At 43.3% G+C, this 14352-nt stretch overlaps 1 protein-coding gene across 2 annotated transcripts in view; it reads right to left on the reverse strand.

Annotated features, from left to right (window-relative positions):
- Positions 1-14352, reverse strand: part of ttll7 (tubulin tyrosine ligase-like family, member 7) — a 42752-nt gene that overhangs the window by 15382 nt on the left and 13018 nt on the right. For both annotated transcript variants that reach the window (XM_029828593.1, XM_029828594.1), the window contains exons 8-13: positions 13770-13934; positions 11945-12103; positions 4062-4156; positions 2835-2982; positions 1639-1712; positions 126-261 (exon numbers count right to left, since the gene is read on the reverse strand). In XM_029828593.1, coding sequence (XP_029684453.1) covers positions 126-261; positions 1639-1712; positions 2835-2982; positions 4062-4156; positions 11945-12103; positions 13770-13934 — 777 coding nt within the window. The remainder of the gene's footprint in view (positions 1-125; positions 262-1638; positions 1713-2834; positions 2983-4061; positions 4157-11944; positions 12104-13769; positions 13935-14352) is intronic.

The raw sequence follows: 14352 nt of genomic DNA on the forward strand, positions 1-14352 counted from the left end.
ACCGTGTGTTTTCTCTTTCATAATTGTGTACATGTGTGCATGTCTTTGTGTATATTTTGGCATGCGTTTGTCTCTCTCTCTGCACAATTCAATGAGAAGTATGTGTGTGTCATTGAGGTACGTGCCTTCATTCGTTTCAGAGGATTATTCATTTCCTTTTGAAGTGAGGCAGCTCGCCCAGCGAGGAAGGTCTGAAAGGCGGCTGAGAGCAGGCTTTCATACTTCTCCAGCAGCAGCTTGTCATCTGGGGGGTATATGCGCCTGTAGGCCGCAGAGAAAAAGGCAGAAAAGAAAGGAGAGTATTGGAAAAGTGGAGAAAGGGGAAGAAAGGAAAAGGGGTCGTTAGTGCAGAAGACACGATGAAAAAGAGAGTGGAACTGGTATTTGGGTTCATTGAGCTGGTGGGAGTGATGAGGAGGAGACAAAGAAAGAACATTTGGACTGAGAAAACGACGGGATAGAAGGGAGAAGAAGAGAACGGTTGGCAACAAGCGACAATGGGTCAGAAGGAAAATCAGGCAAACGGCACAAGATGACACACAAGTGGGTGAAAGGAGGTAAAGAGAGGTCCAGCAGGTGAGATAGCTGGCACACAGGTGGAGCATGTTACAGGGGTTTGAACGAATGGTGTGAAACAAAGACAGAAAAATGGAGAGTGGAAGCAGACTTAGAGAGGCACCTTTTCTGCTGCCTTCATCTAGCATAGCTACGCACGGCAGATGTGCCCTTCTGCATATGTTACAGTCTCTATTAACATGTTTTCATCCCCTACAAGGCTGGAGGAAGGCTGCAGTTTAATGTGTATGCAGCTCTTTTTGTTTAAAACCTCCCTCCAATCATTTCATCATAAAACTAACTGCACCCATCAGTAAAGAGGAAATATTCTCCTTAGGCCCTCTAGTAGTAATATAAAGGTGACTGAAAACCATGCATTGGTTCAGTTGGAGAAATGAATTTATTAGAGTGCGTTCTTCAGCTACACTCCATAGAATTTTTTTCTCTTTACGATACTGTTACATCTTTTCTAGCAAGCTGCTCCCAGTGCATTGGGGTCATTTCTGAAATCTCTACACTTTGACAGGCAGAGAAATAACTAATAATGCATAACTAACAGCAAAAAAAGGATTGCGAACACTTTCCTGATCTCAATCTGCAGATGTCAGCTACAGCAGGTATCATGATATATACGAAATGAATAATGCGGAACATAAATGCTATGTTGCAATGACAAAAGCAGGGAGCTAAGGGAAAATGTAATTTTTATAAAATCTAAAAGACAGAAATGAGATCATGGTGTTGCCAAATGAGTCAGATCTGCTTTTCTGTGAGCTGACTATGAAAAGTTGACCCATTTGATGCTTTCCAAAGACCCAGCTGTACTTAAGGGGTGGAAAAAATAGAACTGAGGAGAAAATTGAATGTGGAATGACCGTATATGCTTATTCTAATGCGTGTCTGAAACGGCAACATCTCGAACTTTGCCATCCCGTCTTAGATATTAATTCTCCGGCTCGTGTGCTCACAACAATGGCTGTTTCCAGCAGCGGTTATTTATTCTCGTGGGAGCTTGGTGTTTTGTAGATGACCCCACGAATACAGCCAGAGTTGGTTGCTGTTTTTTTTCCTTCTTCTTCTTACCTGTAGTTCCCCAGATGTTGCTTTTCATGTTCCTCCCTGGAGATCTGCTTGCGGACCTGGGCCAGTCGCTCTTTCTAGAGATACATTAGCAGCAAACCAGGACAAAGGAAAAGCCATGAATCACTCAGGAGAAAGTCACGGACACCACCGTCTTGCCATCCATTAAATAAAACAGGAATGAAGTCTTAAAGCCACAGAGGCTTTCGTTGCCTTACGCTGATAATTTCAAGACGTTCACACACTTCCAAGGCTGCTTGATTGACCACTGTTACAGAGAGGAGGGGCTCGCTCTGCTACTTGCGACGCAGCATCATCATACTCTGTACCTTTGACGGACCAGTATTTGCCTCAGACTTCAGCCATAACAGCACTCAAAGAAGAGACAGTGCCCCTGTTAAAGTAGTGCCTCTGTGCCATCTTTCCTTATTCCTGGTGATTACTGTTGTGGTTGATCAAAAGGCTAATCAAAGAAGGAGGGAAATGGAAAGTACGAGTGGCTGCCACTTCTCTCCTATATGAGATGAGAAAAGCTCCTTGACTCCTTCATTTCAAAGAGAAAATAATTATATGGGTATGCCTGACGCAGGCAACTTTGATTCTTTTGACACAGCGAAAAGTAAGTGAAACTGATTTTTTTATCCCAAGGCTTTTGACTTCTTTGCAACTAACTCCATTGGAAATGCTGTAGTGAACAAATAAAAAGAAATACGATTTCATGATTAACGCAATGATAAGTTTCTTCAGCAGATGTCTGGCTGAGTGTTAATTTGTCCTGATGATGTTAGCTTATGATGCAATTGTCCAAAAATATGGAAAAAATAGACTTTAAGACTTTGTTATGATCAGGTCTTAGGGTTGTATAACTGCTGTTTTAACCCCCCCTTCTTTTGAAAGCCTGCATGGAGACATACATTAATGTGGCCTTTAAAATTTCACTTGGCATTTCAGCTTATCTGTAACAGGTGGTCAGTTAACAGCAGAGAGGACTGTGGTGTTTTTAGGACAGTGCTGGAAATACCAAAATAAACATGGTTTAAATCAATACATTGGAATCAGCAGTTCTAATCATTACTTAACTAGCAAATATATTGCTGCCTAAATTAACCTGGGAAGAATATAAATGTCAGGCAGAGACGCTTTTCATAGCAAACTGTGAACCAACGAACACACATTTGAGCGGTAGGTTTGGGATTTACCAGTTCTTCTCTCCTTCGTTCCAGCGTGTGACGTTGTTTTTCCCTGTCGGAGGATGAAGCGGAGAGTTTCTTCACGGAGCCGTGGCCATAGAGACGTCTTTGGGCCTCGGCCTTCTGCTGGGCTAGGTTACGTTTCTTATCACTGGCTCTGAATCACCAGAAACAGGAACAGAGTCACGGTAGTGAATCAATTACTGTCGACCTCAAGAAAAGTATGGAAAACTTAAAGAATGTAATTAAGTTAAACTGTTTAATTATCATTCACTCTTGTTAAAAAAATCCAATTGAAATATAATTATCACTAACATTTTTGCTCTTAATTTCTAATTTGAATGCCACAATCAAATGCACTACTTAGAGACTATTGCTACAGGGACAGCAGACGCAACCTGCAGAAAGCGTGATTTTAAGCAGACTCATGAACTTGTAAAACAACTAATTTTCACTCTAGATTGAAAGAACGGAATTTGTCTTTTGATCAAATCACCAAGGTTAGTGAAACAAACAACTCCAAACCAGAATAATTTCTGACAAGAAAATGCAGCAGCACAGAGATGAAAAGGCAGGGCCTTGACACAAACAAACTGACAAATCCAAGATGAACAAGACCAGACAGCTAATTCAGAACAAGTGAGCCATTGTGGTCTGGGAAAAAAAGGCCAATTCATTTTGGTCAGTCACTGGCCCTTTAAATTGGATCTTGAGTGCTGTTGGTGGGCTGAGGTTTATCAATGTCCATGCCCGGTTGGGTATGAATTGATCCCATGTTGATACAGTTGGTGTTGTGAGCAGATTTGTGAGCTGACCCCACCTCGGGACACCACCAGACCCTCCCTTATAAGAAGCAGAGCCACTGCTGTAAAAGCAAGAGAGGTGGAACAAAGTGCTCATTCACTCTGGCATCAACATAATGCCGTTTGTCCCAGGAAAACAAACCCCTGCTCTCACCGAGGCCTCGTCAATTCATTTGTCATTAAACCAGAGTATTAACCTTTAAATCAGCAGCAATATAGCAAAAAGTTAAAGTTGAGGATGATACTGCTCAACGTCCACAGTTAGCCATTAGAGATCTGAGGAGCTGCACTTACAGTGCACGTGCAATCGTGTGTTTGAAGTATCGACTGAACTCCGTAAACCAAATTCTGATATAAGCTTTGACTCTCGGTGTACGTCAAGGCTCCAGTTGCAATAATACGTGTCAGAGCATGCGTGACGGTGCTGGAATACCGAATGTTGAGCAGCTTGAGTGCATTGAGCAGCACCCCTTTCTTCACGTTGTAATCAATCTTCTGATCGGTCCCGAAGCTCGGGGCTCGATTGATCTGCCAGAGAAGAGAGGAGAGAAATAGTCAAAGAATAACTGGGTGTTTTCTGCTTTGCATCGTTAGTTTTTCACTTTCGTTTTACATCATAAGCCAGAAATTGTGTCAGAATGCTTTACAGGAGTGGGGCATCGATGCGAGGATATGGCAGAGGTGGGAAGGGAAGGTATAAGTTCTCTTTCAAGGACACACTGGCACTTTTAGCCCTTTCCTAAGCTCAACCATACAGTGTTAGACCCAACCACTGTAGTGAGGAGTAAGGAGTATCTGAGTAAGGAGTATCTGTAATTTGAGTATGCACCAGCAAATTACCATGACTCAGCTCAACAGGGAGTCCAGTGTTCAAAAACATAAGTAACCCCTGATTTAGGTTACAAAAGATAGCACCGCTGGGGAAAACATCAGGAACAACCTGCTTTTCTTATGAGAACAATTTCAATTCATGGTGCAAAGTATTCAGATACCAGGTTATTAAACCTGACACAACAAACCTCAAGCCTTCTATTTTATTCTCTGTTATGTTTCTGCTATCGCTCCCAAGGTGAGGCAGAGAATGTCTGAGACGTCATAGAAACCAACTAATGGACAAAAGAGCAGTAGGAGAGTGAGCTGTGGTGGCATTTGTGAATACAATAATGCTGTTCTGGAGGTGATTTCAAATGCCAGTATAACAGATGCACAGCAGAAGACTGGCTCCACTTTATGTATTTTTGATTGCTGATATAATAGTAATATTACAGTGGTGTGTTTGACTGAGAGCAGCACATGTGTATTTAAACATTTTAAACACAGACCTGAAAATAAAATGTGTAGTTAGAAACAGAGGTTAGAGCATTGTAATCTAGGGATGTTTTTGGGTCGTTTTATGCATTATATTTTATAAACCACTGGTCAATAAACGAATAGTTAGAGATATTAAGATCTCTGCAGAGTTAATCTGCAGTCAGACTGAGCATTTGCATCAGAAATACTTGCTTGTCATGAAAAGAATTCGGATACAGATGGACTCACCAAAACAAGAGCCAATAACATCTCGTGACCACAGCGTCGAGCATCACTGAGCCAATCAAATGTTTGGAGAGGAAGCAGCTTTTCATTTATTAAACCAATGAGCAGCAGAGGGAAATCGGAATGTTTAGAATCTTTAGGGTCATTCTGTGGAAACTTCTCTTCCACAGATGCACAAAGCATCTCATGGGTCAGTGGAGCCCGACACTCCAGAACCCCCCCCCCCCCCTCATCTGAACTAGCTTTTGCTAATTACTCTTTTAACTAGGGCTGTATGACATGCTTGAGCAAAGACTTACACAATAATCAGTCGCCAAGGAACTAAGAGTGACAGTAAAAAAAACTTTAGCTCAATAAAGCTTCAAAAATGTTCTTCGCCAACTTAGTAAAGCCTCAGTCCCCCCCAGGAAATACTGATGTATACTGCACAAGGAAGCTTCTGCTGTAAGGTAACATGTTTGTAGCTTTTAGAAGTAACAAGTTCTGTCTGTGCTAACCTGGAGCAATTGGAAGCTTTCTGTGAGCCTGCTAGGATAGCAACTCAGAAAATAAATCCCAACACACCGTGAAATAGTCATAAATCTTGTATACACAAACACAATGTGAGTCTGTGAGAGCATCTGTGTTGCCTCCATGGATGGAACACAGCAGTCCTAGTTAGTAGTGTTCTGTGACAGAGCAACCCATCAAAATCTGCTTTTGATTTCAAAAACTCCGGCGTGATTGACACAATGTAAAGGGTGTACATTTAGATGACTGTAGCCTATAGGAAACAGCCAGAATGACAGCCATCCTTTTGTTTTACCTCACCAGCAGATCGGTGGTGTCGAGCTGTCAACGAGCAGCAGGTCGCTGTTGCACTCGCTGCATGGTATGTGCAACATATAGTAAACAACAGCATAATTCTAGCCAGAAGTCTCCTGCTTCTTCTCAGTTGTCCCTATGAGAGCACTGTTTTCAGCCTTCACTCACTGGTCATTACTTCCTGGTATTCATATCTCTCTCCACATTTAGGCGTTCTTCTCCCTGGTGGAGGAGGTAGGATCTGTCTGGCCTTAATGAACCCCTGCGGGCTTCCAAAAAACCCTACTCTGAATTTGCTTAAGTGTCTCTGGCAGGCTCTTAAAAGGCTCCTGAGCCTCACCAAGATGGGTTCAATAAAAATGTCAGATGAAACGAAACGTCTTTCGACTTTTGCCTTGATTTTAGTTGAACATCAGCACTGCGTCATTGCAGTCACTCACTCCAACATCAAGGAGATCATATCAGCCAATTACCCATTTTCTTATAATACAGGTTTTGAGGACATCTGGGGATCTGATCGAAAATGCAGAAATCAGGGGGTTTGCTGGAAAAAAGAGGACAAACTGTACAGGACAAACACCTCATTTGCTTTCTGCGCCTGCGGGTGTGAGACACAAAGGTAATTTTCTCCTTTAGAGGCAGCTGTGACACAAAGTTTGTGCCGGGCGGGTAAATAAGTGCAATGTTTTAATTACACACTGCATCTTGGAGTGAATACTGACGCGTTCGGGCCATTTTCATCAGTCCTGTGACATGTGCAAACTCTTGAAACTGCTGCAGACATCGGAGAGCATACCTGTGGTGTCTGCAGCGTGGTGCTAATAAAATGGCTTCTTCTTCCAACAACAACTGCCCCCCCCCCCCACCCTGGCATCAGCTGTGAACGCTACTGGTCAGAAGCGAAAGGGCTCAGTCCAGATTAATCGGTTCAGAAAAGCCAACCCTTCTTATTATTCCCGGCAGAGCGTTGCAATGATGAGCTCCGCACGCTTGAGTGTTTCGGCACAGTTCAACCACTGTCAGAATGGGGTGTTTGTTGCTACACAATGGCGGGAGAAGAAAAGGAGGGAGGGGCGGGAGCAGGAGTCGCAGAGCAACAGGGACAGACAGCTGCCCGCCATGTTAAGTGGATCGCTTGTTTTCCCTCACAGTTTTCTTTTATTGAGGTGGTGATTTGAGTGGAGCTGGTAGATAGGAGAATAATCTCACTGAGCATCAGGAGATGCTGGACAAATCCCTGGAAGTGAGCAGTTCTCTGCTTCACTTTGACACCGATCTGAGGGAGCTGTCTTGACCGCCTCGCTGGTTCGCTTTTTTTTATTTTCATTTTTTTTGCGTTCAAGGACGCTGAAGGAGCAAACACAAAAAGACTGCCACAAAACTGCAGCTCTGAAGCAGCCGTGAGATAGTTTGCACACAAACCTGATTTAACCCCTGTGTACTTTTCAAAATGCGGGAATACATCAACAAAACTCCAAGGATCATGAATATTGCACGCTCCACCAACTCAAACGGCGGTTCCATATGTCACCAATAAGCATGCAATATACCCGACCTCTCGATGGCGTGCCTGCACACAAACATGCCCACAACAGTCACTGGGGCTACCACACATGCCTGATGATAAATGACTAAATGTTGAGGTGTGTTTAGAGCTGCCCCACATATGCGGCCTGTGCGCTCCTAATTTGATACTTATTCCATGAAATAGTCATGTTGGGGGAAAATGGATGTGGATAGAGACAGACAGTGCCATACATCATTCTAATTATTCTTTAATAAACCTCTGCCTAACTGACGTGTTGGTAACTACTGCCATCTACAGGTCAGATGCCGAATGACGCGCCACCTCCAAGAGATATCTCTGAACATTTAAATAAAAATGAAGTCATCGAAGTGCAAAAGATTAATCAAAGGCAAGGAGAAGGAAAGGTGGAAGGGTCTAAGACGGACCTAGAGATAATTGACTCTATCAAACTGTATGTGTTCTCCTCTGTCATTTTTCAGCCTTGAAAATTCAATCATGAGGGGATGAACGTTATTTGGAGAGCACAGCTAGCGAGCAAATTCCTCTTTAATCACTCTGAATACAAAATAATGCTGGATAGACCTGGCTGTTGTGGGGTGGGGGGGTGGTGGAAATACTTCTCAAATTTCCTGAAAGGCAGGCTAACCTCTAAACACATCTTTTAAAACACCTTGAAAGACAGCTTGGCTTTAAAATTCAAGCAATTCAAATTCATCTCATGTTAAATTGAATTTCAAGAGAAAGCTCCTTCACGTGTAAGGGACTATTTATTTTGCACCAGAAACTCCATTTGATTTACTCTCAGTCTATACTACACACACGTCTGGACTCAAAAGGACAGGAAATCTGGATTATGTCGGCTCTGTTGGATGGACAGGCAAACGATACTCATCTTGAAACAATTGGGAACAGTTCATGGAAACAGGAAAGTTTCAGTAAGGAGTGACGGGAGGAAGGAGACGGGTAAAGAATCACTGCCCTGAGGGGGAGTGCTACAACTGTAGTCTGTTGTCGCTGTGCCCGTTCACACACCCACACAAAGTGAGACACAAACAAACCAATTCCACAGTTCAGTTAGAAAAGCCTTCCTCATTAGCTGCACACCACTCATCCTATTAATCAGGGTCAGCCAGAGATAAAGATCAGACGTCATTCATATCACCACGTAAGCTGTAGCGGCATCTTTATACTGAACAGTTAGCCAATGAAAAAGATTCATACTTCTTTTTTTCAAGCTGAATTCCTTCTTGCCTCATTAAATGGATGAAAAGCTGTGCTCAGGGATGGAGCTGGTGTGGTAGGCAGAGCAGAATAGACCCCCCACCCAACCCCCCAGACACATACACACCAAGCTGCAATATTCCCAGAAGCAGAAAGGACCACACATCTATATTCTCATCCACATCGGGGAATAGAGACATTCACAAAAAACACAACAGTGAAGCCAAACATATACTCAACACAGTGCCTTCAATATGCACCCGTTCCTTCCGCCTGTGGCCTGCCTGACATTAGAGCCGCGGCTTCACAAGGATCAGTCAGGTCTTCTAGTTATTGCTTCTTTTTTATTTAGATGACCCGGGTGCTCAGACCAGCTCTGTAAGATTTCGCTGAACAGCTGAAAACAAAGGAAAAGGCCACGAGGGCAGGCCTCAACCCACCGTTTGGGGTCTACGGACACAAGAAGATGGATTCCAGGGAGCAATAGATCATACTCTCACATTATCTGATTCTATTTCAAGTATAAGGAGGTCTAGAACAGAGAGTTGGAGCCCCACCGAGGCTCCCCAAGTCTGTAATGTTATTGTAATTCTGCTTACTGCAGTTGACATTGTTTGTCATGGTCTGTCATGCTGCTTTACAGAGCAAGGGCCTTAAATAAGCTGCATGCTTGTCTCTCATCAAATATCTTTCCTTGGGCTTCTTTTTTTGTCCTTGATAAAGAAACAGTCAATGAGGCATTTACAGGGGAAAAAAAGAAGCACGCCTTGGCGTGGAAACCAGTCCGAGTGCGTGTGTGTCTGCAGTGCATGGGTGACGGTGGCTCAGTGAAACGCCTCTGCTATACAAGACACAGATGCCGTCTGGACTGGCTTAATGAAAGTGAACGGTTCAGGTTACGCCATTCGAGCAGGCTGGTTTGTGTCGCCTGCGCAGTCTTGATGTTTTGAATGTCAATAGGAGGTAAAACTTGGGCTGAAAACCCTGCTGAATTAAGATAGGGATCACACAAAAGCCCGTCTCTCTTTTTATAGGTCCTCTTCTCCCACTTCTATACTTGCTCTGAGAACAATAAGTCTATTTGATGCCTTGCCTTGGTAGAAGAAGCATCATTCCTGCCTTCTCTGCCAGCGCCCGTGACGAGCTTTTTAGCAGGTGTGTGCTGGTCTGTGGGCTGCTCCTCCTGAGCGTCTGAATTTGTTCAGTTTTTGAAATGATTTCTCTTTGTGCTTACAAAGCATTGTGCAGCATTGTGTTTTTACACAAAGCTTTTGCAGAGAAGATAGAAGGAAGCATCCTCCTGATCACATGCTCATTTAAATTTTACAGCATACGCTTTTAGATATTTTTATAAGTTTAAATGGAGAATGATAGAGGCAACTAGTGCATTATTCCTTCGCAGGCACCACAGCAGCCTAAATACAAATAGAATACAAAAGACAGAACTAATACCAGCTGACAGTTTCTTGCATATGATATCCTGACTTTTGGGTATCTGACAGGCTTTGAGTTTACACAGGTTGAACCTTAATTTCCTGGTTGTGAGTTTGCATGTCCGACAACCAATTCTGACATTTTAACGAGTAAGAGAGGAAGACAGTGTCAGAACGGCAGTCCGGGTAAAGCTCCGACGTGCATGGCACGCATAATTCGCAGTGACACCAACAGGGAAACCTGAGAGGAGCGGTCCGCAGATTCAAAACAAACCCGCAAGACCCAGATTGTGTTTGGATTTCTGACATGATTCTTACTGCTTTGGGCCTCAGTGGGTCGACAAAAATAATAGTATAATGAGACAAAAATGGTGTAACGGGGGTGAAATAGATGTAGATGCCACAAACGCTGCTAAGCATTCTGGAGAAATTTTAATTTGGACCTGAGGGCTTGCCATAGGGTGCCATTTGTGGCAACTGGCCTATGGGCAGGCTGCACATAGTGTCCCAGTGGATTTAAAATGAACTTGAAAGGAGCAACAAAATTATTTTCAGGCTTGACAGCATACAGTCACTTGGAACTATCACTTGGTTAATCAGCTGAAATTAAGGAAAAAAAAAAGATTGTGGCAATAAATGTTGTGTGAAACAGGAACAGTGTGTGCTTGTGTGTGTCGGGGGGGGGGGGTTAACTGATGAGAGTTATAGAACTGCTAGTAGCACAGGGGGGATCATTACTGCTGGAGTGGAACTACTGCGTTCACGGCTGTTCGCCATGTCTCGTACACGTTTACTCACACGCACAGACGAGCACATGCATGATGCCACAGTGCTCCAGCAGTCAGAAGGAACACCGTCTCCTTGTCTTCTACAACATGATGTTGTCATAGACAACTGCTCAACCACATCACAAGTCATGTAATTACAACACTGCAATTCCACAATGCCTCCTAAGAAAACACCAACTAAAATGTCACCCTTCTTCCCCCCAAAAAATCAAAAGCTACTGCAAATACACCCGATTTATTTTGGGCAGGCGTGATGGGGAGGAAAAACAAACAATTATCCCAGGAGCATTTCCCAACCTGGAGTCAATTTATGGGAAAGGTGGGGGCCAAGGCACACCGCCACTTTGGGTTAAAGGATTTAGGTCATGCTTTAACTGACTAGATGACATCAGAGCAGTGAGACTGAAATCCTGGAGTGGAGTCTCAACTTGAATCCATCTCCCAATTTAGTGACACTTGACAGTCTCGTACTTGGAAACTAATGAGCCAACCTGCAGCCGTGACCTATATTTTGTTACTGATGTGCACTTGGTTGCTTTTGTATGTGTAATAGATGCATCTGTCTGTTGTCCTGAGTGCACACTTGTGCATGTGCTCTAATGTTTTTGATAGATCTATAAGTGTGTTCAGTTTGACGGTGTGGCGTTTGGGCTTGTTTCTGCACATACGAGACAACAGCGAAATCCATGTGTTTATGCTCTCTGTCGGTGTTGATCTACATTTTCCTCTGTCTGAAGCCATTTTACTGTCACTTTAGGAAGAGTGTGAGCAGGTGAGAGTCAACAGACCGCTGCAACACGGACTTATGCAAAGCCTCAAAGAAATGAAATGTTTAATATACTAAACTACGTTAAATAAAAAGGAAATGTAGAAGAGAATAATTATGCTTCCTCTTATCAGTCAATTAAAAACCACAAATACTTGAATTATCATTTTGTAGAGTGTAATTAAAGCAACAGTAAGAAGGACTTTTAGACGGCCTTCATGCTTGAACACACACGCGTACCTCCAGCAGCCACGGCTTGAGTTTGCGGTCCAGAATGATGTCAAAGCCCAGGACCTCGAAGCAGACACTGTCGCTCCCTGGTGGTTGGCCGGGACGACACATGCGATAAGCGTGCAGCACGTGGGGCTCAGCCACAATTAATGTCTTCACCACGAGCTCCTGGAAGGACACACAAACAAAAAGGCAAAGCCAAAGACAGAAATCCGTTTTCATTCGTTTGTTTGTTCATTCGCATCTAAAGCAAAGCTGAATTCTGCGTAGCAGCTGAGGGAACCGTCTTTTTTTTAAACTTGACATATCCTTCAAAAGTCAACAATTATCAAGGAATAAAAAGTGCATAGTGGACCTGAGTTCTGCGTTAGACACACTCACTCTGGCCTTCCCTCACCGAGCAGCCCCCCGTGCTGCTGCTGGCCCGCAGTTCACTCAAACCCCATTCTGACTTCAGGGTGGAGGAGAATAGCTTTGGCAGTCTGGCCCCAGCCTGATAAGGCAGCAGCCCCCCTTCCTCTTCTATCTTTCTGTCATCACACACCTCCATTCATTTGTCCATCCATCCACCCATCTGACCCACAGGCTGCCTAAAACAAACACCTGCTCCCACTTACCCCAGTTTATGCCCTCAGTACTGCACGGTTTGTGTTTTGGTCCCTGCTTGCATCAGCTCCCAGCACTGGCCGCTGCTGAACACTGGGCAGGATTTTGCACTGTTTTCTCGGGCTTTGGAAACAATATTTTCAAATAACTTGGAAAAAACCCCAATGATTCCTGGGCACCTGGTTGACATGTGGCTAGCTAGTCAAGTTGGACATCTCAGTGTTTAGACAAAGACTAGACATCCTCAAGAGACAGTTTTATCCCAAAACTCATTTGTTAACGTATCAATGATAATTGAGGACTGATGTTTATTTTCATTTATGAAACACCCTAAATTTAATTGTTTCTAAAAATAGAGTGATAAGGAAATAAGCTTTAATGACTGACAGACAGACAGGCAGGCAGGCAGACAGACACACACACACACACACACACACACACACACACACACACACACACACACACACACACACACACACACACACTCTCTCTCTCTCTAAAGCCCTGCAGTTATCGTCTGCATGCTGAGTGCAGGACAGCAGCGAGCATGACTGGCCCATTTATGCTCTGAACATTACCAGCTCATAACAAAGCTGCAGCTTTGCTGGTCAGACCTTAGACAGGCTGCCTCCTGCAGCATATCAATAACACATCGCTAAGAAAATACAGGGAACTGTTAACTCCCACGGATTAAAAAAAAAAAAACCTGACAAACAAGCGTGGACTGTTTGGATTCGGGGCAGCCTGCTAGTGGTTTGTATGAGAACAAAGTGAAAGGGAGCGAGAACATTGAAGGGAGTTGATACGAGGATCGCTGTGTGAATATAAATGACATGCACCAAGTGATGCAACATCTCAATAAAGAGTTAGTGTTTCACTCAGTTAAGAAAAGGGAAAATAAGTAGAGTGTAATCACTTTGACAACGGTGAGCACATGGAGAGATCGGGTGCCTGGGAAAGGAGAGTAAAAATAAATGAATATAACTGAAACGACATACCCAAAGTAGCTGCAATGTTATGTGAAGGTAAACGAATGAACGTCTGCCTCAAGGAGAGTAAAGTAACATATGTGATGTGATACGGCTGCAGAAGAAAAGGTAGAAACCAAAGGAATACCGAGGCACCGCAGGGATCAAACGAGAACAGTCAAACGCAAGAAGGGAAGTGCAAAAACAAGATAAACGGAAGAGAATGAGTGTATCTGTGCTTCTGTGAAGCACCCACGTACAGAAATGTCTCCCCAGAATTTGGCCACGTCATAGTCGTTGCTGCGCAGGAACTCAGTGAACCAGCTGATGGACCTCTTGCTGCCTTTATCCACCGTTTCGTCCCGCTCAAAGTTCTCATTGTGCTTGTTGACTGAGTAGTTTGTCAGGTGCATGTAGAGCTGGCTCTGTGGAAACAAAAATGGAAAAAAGGACAGATTTTTAAAATATGCCAATCTAAACACACACGGGGACATGATATTTGATATACTTGTAATGGACTGAGTGCTGTTCAGTAATAACATACAATAACAGAGTAACAGAAAACCATAATAGAGTAACATTGGTAAATAAACATGTTTAAGCTATACCTTGTGACATATTTTAATAAATAAATCTCAGCTCTGAAAAAGAACCCAGACAATAAAAAAGAGGGCATACACTCTGCTGACACTATAACATACGTAAATATTAAAAATACAATAAAGACTATCAACTGAGAATTTTCCCTGTCTGGTGAAATATAACTGAACCCACTGCTAGCTTGTAAAACAGCTTCTTCTTATGAGAAACATCAATAAAAACATAACATTGAAGCCACAGCTG

The sequence above is a fragment of the Takifugu rubripes genome, chromosome 20 (genome assembly GCF_901000725.2).
Source record: "Takifugu rubripes chromosome 20, fTakRub1.2, whole genome shotgun sequence".
NCBI classification, from domain to species: domain Eukaryota; kingdom Metazoa; phylum Chordata; class Actinopteri; order Tetraodontiformes; family Tetraodontidae; genus Takifugu; species Takifugu rubripes.